Genomic DNA, 15,404 nt, shown 5'->3' with positions numbered 1-15,404 from the left:
CATTATGGTTTTGATTTGCATTTCCTAATGATTAGTGATGTTTGGCATCTTTTTATCTGCTTTTTGGCCATCTATATATCTTCTTTGGAGAAATGTCTATTGAAATCCTATGCCCATTTTTAAAATTGAGTTGTTTGTTTCTTCATTGTTGAATTGTAGAAATTCTTTATATATTCTTGATATTAATTCTTACCAGGTATTTGTTTTGCATATATTTTCTCCCGTTCTGTGATTTAGCTGTCCACTCTATTGATGGTATCTTCTGATGCATAAAAGTGTTAAATTTTGATTAAGTCCATTTATCTAATTTTTGTTGCCTGTGCTTTTGGTGTTCTAGGTCATTCTCAACTGTTCAGCACTCCCTTGCCTCCTCCACTTGCTGAGCAGCCCCAAGGAGTCAATTCGGAAAGAAGCTTGCTGGACCATTTCAAATATCACTGCTGGCAACAGGGCTCAAATACAGGTAGAACAAGCAGAAGGGAAGTCGGGGTGGGTACGTCAGGTGGGAAGGCATGGGGACATGAGAGGTTGTAGAATATTTGCTTCTAGAAGAATTTGTTCCCCTTTAGAAATTGGGGTCAAAGATTCTGTGTAGTGGAAGCCAGATTCCCCCGCAGTCTCTCATCTACATAACAAGAACAAAGGAAGACTCCTAGGAAGGGAAGAGGTCTCAATCTTAGCTGATTTGTGGGCTGGATTTGATTTCGCTTCTTGAAGTGACTTACTTTCTCCTCCCCATCCCCACCCCAATCCTCTCTCAGGCTGTCATAGATACAAACATCTTCCCTGTGCTGATCGAAATTCTTCAGAAAGCAGAGTTCCGTACAAGGAAAGAGGCAGCCTGGGCCATCACCAATGCCACATCTGGAGGAACCCCTGAGCAGATCAGGTATCATGTTTTTCCCCCCCTTGTCTGGAGTGATATGTATACTCTCCTTTTCTTTTCTTTTTTTAAATATATTTTTATTGATTTCAGAGAAGAAGGGAGAGAGAGATAGAAGCATCAGTGATGAGAGAGAATCATTGATTGGCTGCCTCCTACATATCCCATACTATGGATCAAGCCCGCAATCTGGGCATGTGCCCTGACTGGGAATGGAACCAGCAACCTCTTGGTGCATGGATCAACGCTCAAACACTGAACTGGCTAGGCAGCTGCAATAGATTCTAACTGATAAACTGCTAGAGTGGCACTGGAGTCTGGAATAGATACCTATAGACCATGTACCTCTTTTCTCTCCCGGAGAAGAGAAATCTGTGATACAGACTTCTGTCTCCTACCTCATTCTCCACACCAGAGACTATAAGTAATTGTCAATTATCCATGCAAATGAAGGAGAGCCATGTTATGGTTCATTCGCATCAGCTTCTTTAGGAAATCATTTTGGGGGGTAATACTTGGGAGAAACAAGAAGTATTTTGTGTATGTGTGCTTGTTTTTTTGTTTTTTGTTGTTGTTTTTTTAGTTTCCATTATCAATATGAATAGGAGTGGTGGGAATTAGGCAAGTGTCTTGCCCTTAGTAAGGGGATATATTCAGTACAGTCATTCACCACTTAATGACAAGAATACGTTGTAAGATTAGGGGATTTTGTCATTGTACAAATATCACAGAGTGCACTTAAACAAACATAGATGGTCTAGCCTACTCCATACCTAAGCTATATGGTATAGCACACAATTCCTAGGCTACGAGCCTATCTCTACATATAAAAGGCTAATATGCAAAGTGTCCCCTTGGGAGTTTGACCGGGAAACTAAGTTTGATTGCTCGCTATGACGTGCGTTGACCACCATGGGGCGGTGGGAACAAAGTGAGGCCCCAGTTGGCAGCCAGAAGGCCCCTATCAGCCCTGATCGCCAGCCAGGCCTAAGGATCCTACCCATGCACGGATTTTGTGCATCAGGCCTCTAGTACTACATATTACTAAATTACACAAAATGATGTGACATGGTAAACATGAGATGTGTGAGGCTGCTGCCAGCATAACAGTTATTGTTTGACAGCAAACTTTTTTATAACCAGAAGAGTATTCTTTTTTTGTTTCTTTCTTTATTTTTATTAAATTTATTGTAGTGACATTGGTCAACATGAACATATAGGTTTCAGGTGTGGTTTTTGTGTTATAAGATCTGTTTATTGCAGCACCATGTGCCCACAACCCAAAGTCAGATCTTATACTGTCACTGTATATTAGAATCCCTTTTCCCCCCTTCGAGAAAGAGTACACTTATAACAATAAAAAGTACCGTATAGCCGAAACTGGTCTGGCTCAGTGGATAGAGCGTCGGCCTGCGGACTGAAGGGTCCCGGGTTCGATTCTGGTCAAGGGCATGTACCTGGGTTGCGGGCACTTCCCCAGTGGGGGATGTGCAGGAGGCAGCTGATCGATGTTTCTCTCTCATCGATGTTTCTAACTCTCTATCTTTCTCCCTTCCTCTCTGTAAAAAATCAATAAAATATATTAAAAAAAAAAAAAGTACCGTATAGTAAACACATAAAGCAGCAACATATTCATTTATTATCATCAAGTATTATATATTGTACATAACTGTGTATGTTTTACTTTTATACAATGGCAGTGCAGTAGTTTTGTTTATACCAGCATCACCACAAATAAGTGAATAATGTGTTGTGCTATGATGTTATGATGGCTACGATGTAAGTGATAAGAATTTTTCTGGTCTGTTATAATTTTTATGGGACCATCATCATATAGTCTGTCATTGACCAAAATTTTGTTATGCTGTGCATGACTGTATACAGAAAGCTTTAGGAGTAAAGGGATAGCCATTAAGTTAATCTTTGAAGGATAAATACAGGGTTGTAAAAGGCCTTTACGGTTGTAAAAATATAAGTAAAGTACAAGAACCAGAAACTTGGAGACCTTTATTTTTTTAATGTATTTTTATTGATTTCAGAAAGGAAGGGAGAGGGAGAGAGAGAGAGATAGAAACATCAATGATGAGAGAGAATCACTGATTGGCTGCCTCCTGCATGTCCCCTACTGGGGATTAAGCCCGCAACCTGGGCATATGCCCTTGACTGGAATCAAACCTGGGACCCTTCAGTCCGCAGACCGACACTCTATCCACTGAGCCAAACCAGCTAGGGCACTTGGAGACTTTTACATGTTTGACTCGAATGTAGAGTATTTAGAAGGGAATGATGGGAAGCGAAGTTAGAAGAGGAGGGTAGAAGCCAGATTGTAGAGGGTCTATATTGTCATGCCTGTAAAGCTTGTACTGTGCAAACTTTTAAGCAGAGAAATGATGTGTTCAGAGTGGTAATATTACAGTAAGGAGACATTAGAGATGAGGAGAAGGAATCATGGTAGCCTTCCACATGGAAATGAACTAGACCAGCGATTTTCAACTGGTGTGCCACAAGAATTTTTAAAAACATGCTGTACTATGCCCGGCTGTGTGATTCAGTGGTTGAATGTCGACCTATAAACCTGGAGGTCATGGTTTGATTCCCGGTCAGGGCACATGCCTGGATTGCGGCCTCAAGTTCCGGAGTGGGTTGTGATCAGTGATTCTCTCATCATTGATCTCTCTCTCTCTCCTCCTTCTTCCTCCCTCTCTCTCTAAAAATCAATTTAAAATCTCTTTTAAAAGTGTTAAAAACTAACAAAACAAAAAAAACATGAAGTACCTGACTATTTAGTCAAGGGCACTGTCCTCTTCCCCTTAGATTGTCAAATAAAATTGACAACAGCCAATACAACAATAGCTGTCTGGTGTGAATGAATCAAAATTATGCCTTTCATTTTTGTCAGATAAGCAAAAATTATATTTTTGATGTGCCACAGAATTTTAATAATTCATGTGTGGGAAAGGTTGAAAATCGCTGAACTAGACCATTAACATTGGGAAGGTAGAGAGATTGAGATAAAGGATGGGTGGTTATAAAGGAATCAGTAAGAGTGGATTGCTCAGCATGTTGACATGCATGAAGGAGATCCACAGGCATCATAGTACCTGCCTAAGCACCTCCCTTGCACTGCATTCATTTTTTTCTTTTCTTTCTTTCTTTTTTTTTTTTTTTTTTTAGCTAAAGTAAAGGTTTATTACAGAAAAGCTCCCTGCTGCAGGGAGAGGACCCGAACAGATTGCCAGGGCAGTTCCTTTGTCTAAGGGTTAATATATGACCTGCTAACTTTCCATTGGTTGGTTAGAAAAATTCGACCCTAGCATCATCCTTATATTTTAAACTTCAGAGTTCCCACTCATTTCTCCCCTCCCCCCAGCCCTGCATTAATTTTAGAACTTGCCTGGTCTCTGGTCCTCAGGTACCTGGTATCACTGGGTTGCATCAAACCCCTTTGTGATTTGCTGACCGTAATGGATTCAAAGATTGTTCAAGTGGCCCTCAATGGACTGGAGAACATCCTTCGGCTTGGAGAACAAGAGAGCAAGCGCAGTGGCTCAGGAGTAAATCCCTACTGTGGCCTCATCGAAGAAGCGTATGGTATGTGTCCTTTCCCAACATTATCTCTGACTTAAGTAGAGAGGTTATAGGTCAGTGTCTCGGGACTGTACGCCTCCAAAGTAGTACACATATGTGAGGGTGTATGTTTTAGAGTCATCATTGAATGCAAGGTTCTGTCTCATCAGTTCCTTCTTCCTCTCAGGGGCAGTAGATCAGTTCAGTTCTCTTTCAGATGGGCTCTACCCAGCAAGTAAGTATAATACAGGTGCAAAAAGAAAGCTCCAGAACTGATAATAGAACCAGGCACTGGAAGGCATATTTTTAGCTGACCTTATAGCAAGTTCAAGCAAGAGTACAAGATGGACTTATCTCAGAGATTCAGAGAAGTAATTAAAAGCAGAATCAGGCCCTACCTGGTTTGGCTCAATTGGAAGAGCATAGGCCTGCGGACCAAAGAGGCCAGGTTTGATTCTAGTCAAGGGCACATGCCTGGGTTGTGGGCTCGATCCCCAGTAGGGGGCGTGCAGGAGGCAGCTGATCAATGATTCTCTCTCATCATTGATGTTTCTATATCTCTTTCCTTCTTCCTTCCTCTCTGAAATCAATAAAAATATTTTTAAAAAAATAAAAGCAGAATCAGGACTAGAACCTCTGATTTATAACTGACATATGGTATTTTTCCTTTGGGGTTATGTAGTTTGGGAGGGAAATCTTGGCTTTCCTCTTTCAGGTCAAAAGATAAAGATTCGATCATATTGCTTGTATTTATAAACAGCAACACACCTCGGGGAAAGGAAAATAGAAAAGCACTTATGCAAGTTGACTCTCCCTCCTTCCTTGTTACCACCGTAGGCTTGGATAAAATTGAGTTTCTCCAGAGCCATGAGAACCAGGACATCTACCAGAAGGCCTTCGACCTCATTGAGCACTACTTCGGTGTAGAAGATGATGATAGCAGCCTGGCTCCCCAAGTGGATGAAACACAACAGCAGTTCATCTTCCAACAGCCTGAGGCCCCCATGGAGGGCTTCCAGCTATAATGTCTGCCTCCGGGGAGGGGATGGGATGGGAAGCACCACCAACCAGCGGAAAAGCAGCCCTCTGGTGGGCGGGAAACCAGCCCCCCACCAGCAGCCACCACACACCTCTGCTGCCCTGGAAACTGTGCTCTTGACCTGCTCCACCCCCTTCCCTTTGAGGGAGCACCCTCTGGACAGACAGAACCATCTGAGGCTCATATTTGGGTTTTGTGACAAGAAGGGGACGTGTTGGGTTTTTCTTCCTTACACTCTATTTTGGCTGCACATATGTCTTTAACCCAGGAGCCCAGGGTAGACAAAGGAGGACTGAGGTAATCAATTTTGCACCTTTTTTATGTTTATTTTTTCTTTAGTATTGACTTCCTTCCCTTTTATCTTCCTTCATCCTTCCCAGTTCTCTGCCCTGATTTGTGTAACTCTTATCTTGGGTACTTGAGCAGATGGAATATTCCAGAAGTAGAGGGTGGGAGGGGAGGAGAGAAATCCCAAAAAAGTATTCTCGCTCTGACAGAATATTAATCTTGTATGCTTGGATTGAGTTATTTAATTTTTTTCTTTTGCACATTTTTCTTGTATTAAGGTTGCTCTTTCCAAGAACCATGAGTTCCTGGTTTTAGGAATCCCAGCTGCCAGCATTGTCTGGGACTAGAGGCTGAGGGGGAGGTCCCCATAAGACAAGGCCCTTCCCTCACCCCCTCCCTAATCTCTGCCCAGACCTCTTTAGTTGGGGAGATCCCCCTCACTCTCCTGGGCAACTTCACCAGTGGGAGTGGAGAGGAGGAGCACAGGCCTTTCAGACGGGGCTTCCCATGTGTCGCTACTGATCCCATGTTTCCTACCCACCTTCCAATGGTGCGACCCAACTTCATTTGTTTACTTGAAAATTCCCCTCGGAGCTGAATGAACCTCTGAGGTAGCTGTATTTTCTCCTAAGCACGAGACGGGGCTGTGATCCTTCCTTTCTCCTGAGGAGAAAGTCCTTGCTCTGGTGACCCATAAGTTGCAGAGGAGGTTGGAGTGAGAGTGTCATGTATTGGGATAGCCAGGGATCCCTACCTTTGGCCTTCCTTCCTCTTCCATAGTTGGATCATGTATATTTTATTTCCAAAGGAGAGAATGTCAAAAAGTTCTGTATTTTTTTATATTCTATATATTAGGTAGGTCAATCTTAATTGGTCTTGAGAGGAAGAACTGTAATTTCTGTTAGTAGGGTACTGTGAGGAAGACCACAAAGAAATGTGGAAGCTCCCTCAGGAGGCCTGAGCTTGGTCCTTTTCTTCTCTGCTTGGATTCTGGGCCACCACTGGGGACCAACCCTTAGCTCTGGAACCTTTATGTAGCATGTCAGCCTGGTCTGATTGTCCCAGTACCTGAAGGAAGTAAGGATGACCCAGGGTGTGGTGAAGTATAACACTCTAATCTTTACTGTGAGCATCCTGCTTGCATCAGAAAACCCAGAAAGTGTCTGCCTTCTTAGATTTGGTCTCAAAAGACCCTTATTCACATAAGTTATCACTCATGGCTGACTTTCCTATTATCACAGAAACTTAGCAGCCTCAGGACTTTTGTGAGAGTTATTGATGTCTTCCCTGTTTGGGATCCTTGTACCTGGTTTGGGTTTTGCCCTTCCTTGTGACAATTAAAACCCTAGTGTCTTTTTTCTTTTCTCTTTGAATAAAGCTAGTGCAGTGCCACAATGGCTTGCCTGTGCTTTTGTGAATTCCATATGAGAGCAAAGCCCATAGTTGGGGATGGGGTGGAGGAAGTTGTCAGATAAGTAAATACAGACCAACTCTGAAAAGGCACAGTCTGCTCTGCCCTGCTTTCCTCCGTGGTCGGTCAGTCAGAGGTGCCTGCTCTAAGCTGCATTTTCCCTTCCCCCGAAACAGTGCCATTCTTGCTTCCATTCCTACACGTCTCTGGCTCAGGTGAAATCCATGCCCCTCTGCTTACAGGTCTAAGGTTCAGGTGCTCACTGTCAGCCTTGAATTTGCCTTCATTCTGGTTTGAGATCCAACTCCATAGCCATTTTCTGAGAAAGGTGGTTTGAGGCTATAGCTTGTCACTAAAAGTGTGTCAGATGCTACTCTTCAGCTTAGGAATGTGACTCAACCCCCAGTCTCCCAGGTAGGCAAGAGGCAGGACCTTTTCCACTTGGCCTGCTGACTCCATTACAAACTATTCTATAGTTCAAAGAGAAACTCCACTCTCACCCCTACCCCCCGTCCTTGTCCAAAGGGGAAAGAAAGCACTTTAGTGGGATCACTTTGTACATCTTAAGCAATAGCTAAGTCCCTGACATTGGGACCAGATTCTTACTGTGAGACCTACACACCCTGCTTTTCCCAGCTGTTCCTCCAAAATCTCCTTTCCCTTCAGATCTGGGCCCTGTACCAGATGGAAGACTTGATCCTCTGGCTGCTGCTTAACGCCATTTTCCTCAAAGGCTGAAGTCTCCCCGGGCACAACATGAGGACATTCTCATCAGCTCAAAGGGGCCTCTCGGAGCTTTCCTTCATTGGTGTCTTCCTCAGACATGTTTTCCCACGATCTTCCTCTAACCCCTCCGTCAACAGGCGGAGTTCTTCCAGCCGCAGAGCAGTGTTTCCTTTGTGTTTCTCCTCTCCTCTGGCCATCTTGGGAAGCAAAGTAATATTTCTGTAACCCAGGCTTGACAGCCACTCTTCATGGACAGCTCCCATCTGGACTCCAGACCCCGGCCTAGGTGAGGTCAAAGGCTTTCAGGCAGATTTCTGAATGGGTGTTGCAGGGATGGAGGGCCTGCCAGGCTGCTATAGGGAGTAGCCTGATAAGACATGTTTTGGAGTCTTCATATGTTGACACATGACTGGTATGTCCACTTTAAGATCTCTGACGGGGATGGAGGTTTCTAGGTGTGGAATAAGGGGATAAGGAGCCTTTTTCTCAGCTAAAGTATTCCAATGCTGTTTGGAACAGTGCCAGCTATTCTTTATTGCCAGCCCCTCTTCATCTTCCAGTACTAACAGGGCCTCTTGTCCTAGAAGCCTGCCCACATTTCTAAGGTCTCCCCAGTGACTACCTGGTCGTGGTGTTGGCTGCACCTTCTGATAGAACCACATGGGTTCCACCTCAGCTGGCCAGCCTGGTTACTTGGGTCCTTGGGTACAAATGGCCCTTCCAAGGAGCAGGTGTTAATGACTTCCGCTTTCAGGAGCCCTTGGTGTTCCCCATTACCTACCTAGGACCCTTAGGTCTACCTCCTTCTACTTATTCTCCTTGCTCTGGAAGCAACTTTCCATAAGCCCAAGTTTTTGGAGCTGAACTGCACAGATTATAGCTGCTACTATAATTAGTCAAGGAAGAGCAAAAGAAGGCTCTCAGGCACAGACTTTTCTCTCAAGCCAAACCAGCTTAAAAAGAAAAACGGTGTACAGAATGAAACGGATTTCCATTTTCGTGTCTGCCTCCCTTCCCCTTCATCCTAGAGTTACTCCTGTTTCTAGCATAATAGAAGGGAAGATGAGTGCCTGGCAGTACTTCCCTCATTCCACATACCCCTCTTCGAATGCCTCAGCTCATATGTTGTGGCTACATATCCTCTCCCGAGACTGACTCAGCTTGGTGTCCATCATCTTGGGTATTCCTCTGTACATTTGTCTTGTGGGCTCAGATTCTGGATTCTCAAATGAAGGCAGGAAGCAGATTCTCCAGGTCCCTATAGGCCCTACAGGGACCTGTAGGATAAACAGGCTGCCCGGGGACCTCAGGAATGTGTGTGACTGCCTGCCTCCCTGGCAGGCTAGGGAAGGGTGCCAGGCCCAGTGCCACAGGAAAATGCTCATAACCAGTCGCAACATCTTCTACAAGTGAGTGTGAGACTGAGAAAATGCTCAGAGTAGGTTTCTACCATCGCCGTTTTAGGATTCTAGACCAATCTTGTCCAGTATTTTTTCTATGTCTTAACTTTTGGATTCTTTTGTTAAACCAACAAGCTGAGATTTTGACCCTGTGGGGATTCATGTCATAGGCACTAGCTGCTCTTTGGCCAAGGCCTTCACAAATGATTCAGTAATCCTTTTGTCTATCTGCCAGCCTCGGATTAAGACCATAGCAAGGGAAGAATTTGAGGTCAGCACCAACCAAGTCTGAATTAAAGCTGTTATATTTCCTTTGGGGGCATTTTGCCTCAGGCCTGGGATATTGGCAGCATTAAATTTTGGGCTCAACACCACAGGAGAAAGATTTGCGTAGTGTTACAAAGGTTTGTGTAGTTTGGGCCTACCTCGCTATTTCTGGGCCAGCGTGACTGTTGATATCCACGTTAGAACATACCTGAGCCCCTCTGCTAAATGCTAGATCCCTGCTCCCCTGTGTAGGTCAGATTTTCAGCCCCTGGGTTTTAGGACAATGTCTTGCCATTCCCTGGGAGTAGTGAAGGAAGTCAAATCTCAGATCCTGAGGCTGACTGGGAACCTCTGGCTCATGATGGCTTTAGAGAGTCCACATCTATGAGAACCCTCAGGCCCTGTAGTTGGGTGTTGACTCTTTAGCCAACTTGTGTGGGAACTGCCTTTGAATGAGCCACTACAGAAGCGAAGGTGGCGTGAGGTCCCAGCCGCCCAAGACAAACCAGATGTCCCTCAACAGCAGCTTGGGTGCCCAGTACAGACCCTGCAAAGGTGAATCGAACCCTGTTTCTCACTGGTTTTCCTTTCCAAATTCATTTGCTTTTCATTTTCCAAGAACTGTAAACTCCGGCTATTTTCTATGTTCTCAGGGCCCCTGGGTAGACGACAAAGGTTGATTTCAGAGCAGACATAGGCCAAGAAACCATGGCATTGAGTGTGCTGAGTCCAGACAAATGATATTTATATACACACCCAAATTTGAAGAGAAAATGTATTTCTTTAGGTTTCAAACACTGTAATAGAAATAAAGCAAAAATAAAAACCTGTTGCAAAGTTCTAAATTGTCTTCTTCGGGATTCTTCTAGAATGGATTCTTGTGATGTGAATGGGAGAATGTGTTTAAACCTGTGACTTAACAGTGGAATTAAGAATTGGTAACAGCCTACTCCTGCTATAAAGATGTTTTTAAAAATCAGCTTTATTGAAATATAATTGGCATTAAATAAATGGCACATATTTAAAGTGTACAATTTGATAGGTTTTGACATATATGTAACCATGAAAGCATCACATCAATGAAGATAATTAACATATCCATCATCTCTAGAAGTTTCTGTGTGCCCCTTAGGAATCCTTCTCATCCAACCTCCAGCAACCAATGATCTCCATTCTGTCACTATAACTTAGTGAGCCCATTAAGGCCATACAGCTCACTGATTACTCGCTTTGGTTTAGATCAATTCCTAAAGCGGCCAAAAAATTGATTAACCCAAAAAGAGGATTTTGGTTAACTGATAGTGTGTTTCAGTTTTAATATGTTGCCAACATCCTATCTAATAAAAGATAAAAAGGGTAATTAACCATACCTCCGCTATGCTTCCCATTGGCTAATCAATGATATATGCAAATTAACTGTCAACAAAGATGGTGGCCAGCAGCCACGCAGCTGAAGCGAGCAGGAGGCTTGCTTGCTCCAGTGATGGAGGAAGCCAAGGTTCCCCGCCTGCTGCGGCCTGCTCTAAGCTCCAAAAGCAACAGCTCCAAGGCAACAAAGTTTCAATTATAGAAGCCAAACAAACCCCAGATACCTGCTTTCAGCCAGCCGTGGCCTCAGAGCTGGAGCGAGCAGGACGGCAACAAAGCTTCAATTATAGAAGGTAAATAAATCCCAGAATAAAATTTAAAAAAAAGGAGAGGATGGGAGCTTCACTTGCCGGCCAGCCTGAAAACAGCCCTCAGCCCCTCACCCAGACTGGCCAGGCACCCCAGTAGGGACCCCCACCCTGAAAGGGGTGTGACCAACTGCAAACAGCCATCAGCCCCTCACCCAGGCTGGCCAGGCACCCAAGCAGGACCCCCACCCTGATCTGGGACACCCTTCAGGGCAAACCAGCCAGTCCCCACCCATGCACCAGGCCTCTATTCTATATAGTAAAAGGGTAATATGCAAACTGACCCTAACAGCAGAAAGACTGTGAATGACTGGTCACTATGACACACACTGACCACCAGGGGGCAGGAACTGCCCTCTGGTGGTCAGTGCGCTCCCACTGGGGGACCTCTGCTCAGCCATAAGCCAGGCAGATGGCTACCAGTACAGCAGTGGTGGTGGGAGCCTCTCCTGCCTCCTCAGCAGTGCTAAGGATGTCCGACTGCAGCTTAGGTCTGCTCCCCGCTGGCAAGTGGACATCCCCCGAGGGCTGCCAGGCTGCCAGAGGGATGTCTGATTGCCAGCTTAGGCCCAATCCCCCGGGAAGCAGGCCTAAGCCAGCAGGTGGTCATCCCCTGAGGGGTCCCAGACTGCAAGAGGGCACAGGCCGGGCTGAGGGACCCTCGCTCCCCCCCACCAAGTGCACAAATTTTTGTGCACCAGGCCTCTACTTTTAAAATAGATAACTATCTTGAAAAATATCTGGCATTACCAGGCTTGAGTTTCTGCTTGAATACAATCGGCAAGAGCTCTGGCCACAATCACCACCATTCTAAATGGTCTCCCTGACTCAATGGCAGGTTCTAATATTGTTACTATTTTCTTTGGTAGCACAGAAGAAAGTAACTTTTTAACAGGTGATATCAGATTTAGTTATTACTCTTAAAATAATTTTATTGGTTTTAGAGAGAAAAAGAAACATAGATTTGTGGTCCCACTTATTTATGCATTCATTGATTGATTCTTGTATGTGCCTTGACTGGGGAGTCAAACCCACAACCTTCACATATTGGGATGACACTCTAACGGAAGTCAAGGCTAGCTGCTGGTCAAGGCCAGACTTTGTTATTTCTTTCTTTCTTCATTTTTTTAAAATATTTTATTGATTTTTTTTACAGAGAGGAAGGGAGAGAGATAGAGAGCTAGAAACATCGATGGGAGAGAAACATCGATCAGCTGCCTCCTGCACATCTCCTACTGGGGATGTGCCCGCAACCCAGGTACATGCCCTTGACCAGAATCAAACCCAGGACCCTTCAGTCCGCAGGCCGACGCTCCATCCACTGAGCCAAACTGGTTTCGGCCAGACTTTGTTATTTTTTGCCTGCTTATTCCACTTGATCCTTCCTGTTACACTGCTCCACCCCTCACTTTGTTGTTGTTTACTATGTTCTTTATCTGCCTAGAACACCTTCATCCTGTGGAAATTCATCAAAGTCTGATTTATATATTGCCTCTTCGACAAATTTCCAACATGCTTTTCTGGAAATAATCAAGCCTTGGTTTCCTGTGATCTGGATTCCAAAACGTTCTGGGCTTGAGTTTCACCATTATTATACCACATTACCTCTCAATGTTACCTGGTAAATATGAACTTTGGCTGCCTAAAGGAAGGGAAAGACCACTGCCCAGAAGTCTCTTAACTGGGAAAAACACTTCATACCTTAGGAGCCCTAAAACAGCCCTGACTGATGTGGCTTAGTTGGCTGGGCATTGACAGGTTGCCAGTTCACTCTTGATTAGGGCATATGCCTGAGTTTCGGGCTCCATTCCCCAACAAGAGGCATGCAGGAGGCAGCCAATCAATATTATGTTCTCACATGGATGTTCCTCCCCCTCCCTCCTCTAAAAATCAGTAAAATATATATATATTTTAAAAGAGCCCTAAAACAATGCTGATTTGCACAACAAGTGAAACATTCTGCCCCCAGAAATTCTAGGCTTTAGAACTAGAGGACTTAGCCAACAGTTCTTGTAATGTTCATTGATTTGTAAGCAAATTTCAACACCTAATGTGTAACAGAACTCTATCCAGACGTTGGGAGCTAGGACAGACTGCAAGCGGAGCACTGGAAGACTCTGAAGTAACCTTTGAGTTGGGCCTCAAAAAAATGTTTTTGCTAGAAAAGTAATTTGGAAACTAGAATCGCACCTGCAAAAACCTGTGAAGTCCTGGATATAGTAAAAGTAGAGTTGGAGCAAAAACAAGCAGAGAGGAGCCCTAGCTGGTTTGGCTCAGTGGATAGAGCGTCAGTTTGCAGTCTGAAGGGTCCCAGGTTCGTTTGCTTCAGGTCAAGAGTACATGCCTGGGTTGTGCCTCAATCCCCACTGAGGGGTGTGCAGGAGGCAGCCAATCAATGATTTTCTCTCATCATTGATGTTTCTCTCCCTCTCCCTTCCTCTCTGAAATCTACACTAAAAAAAGAGAAACATGGTAATTGGCGTATGACTGCTACCCTTTTCATTGGCTAATCAGCGAGATATGCAAATTAACTGTCAGCCAAGATGGCAGCCGGCAGCCAGGCAGCTTGAAACTAACATGAGGCTTGGAACTAACATGAGGCTTGGTTGCCTCAGTGACGGAGGAAACCAACGTTCCCCACCTGCCCCTGCAGGCCTCTAAGCCTACAGTTTGAAACATTTTAACAAATACCACCGGACTTCAGCCAGCAGATTCTCAACATTGTATGCAAAGGCCAGAAACCTACTTTCAGGAGCAGAGGCCTAAGAGCTGGAGCCAAGCCTCAAGCTAAAGCTGGCCCAGAATAAATTAAAAAAAAAAAAAAAGGAAAAAAGGAGCGTTTGGGAGTTCAGTCACCCACAGCCTGAAAATAGCCCGCAGCCCCTCACCCAGATTGGCCAGGCACCCCAGTGGGGACCCCCACCCTGAAGGGTGTGTGACCAGCTGCAAACAGCCATCATCCACTCATCCAGGCTGGCCAGGCACCCCAGTGGGGACCCCCACCCTGATCCAGGACACCCTTCAGGGCAAACGAGCCAGCCCCCACCCGTGCACCAGGCCTCTACCCTATATAGTAAAAGGGTAATATGCCTCCCAGCACCGGGATCAGCGGAGCCAAGAGGCCTCCCGGCACTGGGATCAGCATGACAGGGGGCAGCATCCAAACACCCTGATCGGCCCTGCTCTGTGTGTGACAGGGGGCGGGGCCCCAACCCCCCTCCCCCCCGGCCCTGCTCTGTGTGTGACAGGGTAGAGCCATAACCTCCCCATCGGCCCTGCCCTGAGTGTGAGAATGGTGGCGCCCCAACCCCCTGATCGGCCCTGCTCTGTGGGTGATAGAGGGCGGCGCCCCCCCACGGGCCCTGCTCTGTGTGTGATGGGGTAGAGCCATAACCTCCCCATCAGCCTTGCCCTGAGTGTGACAGTGGCGGAGCCCCAACCCACTGATCCGCCCTGCTCTGTGTGTGACAGGGGACGGTGCCCCAACCCCCCAATCGGCCCTGCTCTGAGCCCGACCAGGGGCTGCACCTAGGGATTGGGCCTGCCCTCTGCCACCCGGGAGCAGGCCTAAGCCAGCAGGTCGTTATCTCCCGAGGGGTCCCAGACTGCTTGAGGGCACAGGCCGGGCTGAGGGACCCCCCCCCTTCTTCCCGAGTGCACAAATTTTTGTGCACCGGGCCTCTACTATATATATAATCTGAGAGGATGAGCAGGGATGGCTGGAAACCTAAGCCAACCATGTAGGCATTGAATTCCAGGCATCTGGATTGTTAGTTTTTATTCCATTACCAATAGGCAACCGGATAAAGAATTGTGATCTCACTTTGGAGAAAAGTTTGGATTTTTTTGACTTTATCCCTAGTGCAATAGAGACTTTCTTTGCAGAGGACGGGCCAGTCAGAGAAAAGGCTCAGGAATTGGCTGAGGCTAAACTTCTTGCAGGGTCTCCTCAGCTCCTTCTAAAAAGGGATTCATGTTGGTAATGGGTAGAGAGAAAAATATAACCTACTTTCACAAGTTTTTAAAAAATGTTTTCTTAAAATTGATTTTTAGAGAGGAAGGGAGAGTAATAAGACAGAAACATCTATAGAGCGTTGGCCTGCAGACTGAAGGGTCCCAGGTTTGATTCGGGTCAAGGGCACATGCC

At 45.6% G+C, this 15,404-nt stretch overlaps 1 protein-coding gene across 2 annotated transcripts in view; it reads left to right on the top strand.

The window, feature by feature from the left end:
• KPNA6 (karyopherin subunit alpha 6) overlaps window positions 1-10,426 on the top strand; it is a 43,028-nt gene extending 32,602 nt beyond the window's left edge. For both annotated transcript variants that reach the window (XM_059690377.1, XM_059690379.1), the window contains exons 11-14: window positions 338-463; window positions 762-889; window positions 4,296-4,474; window positions 5,288-10,426. In XM_059690377.1, coding sequence (XP_059546360.1) covers window positions 338-463; window positions 762-889; window positions 4,296-4,474; window positions 5,288-5,475 — 621 coding nt within the window. In that variant the 3' untranslated portion in view covers window positions 5,476-10,426. The remainder of the gene's footprint in view (window positions 1-337; window positions 464-761; window positions 890-4,295; window positions 4,475-5,287) is intronic.
• Window positions 10,427-15,404: the final 4,978 nt, after the last annotated feature.

This window comes from Myotis daubentonii, chromosome 3, assembly GCF_963259705.1.
Source record: "Myotis daubentonii chromosome 3, mMyoDau2.1, whole genome shotgun sequence".
Lineage (NCBI taxonomy): Eukaryota > Metazoa > Chordata > Mammalia > Chiroptera > Vespertilionidae > Myotis > Myotis daubentonii.
This window is presented reverse-complemented; position numbering and strand designations above follow the sequence as displayed.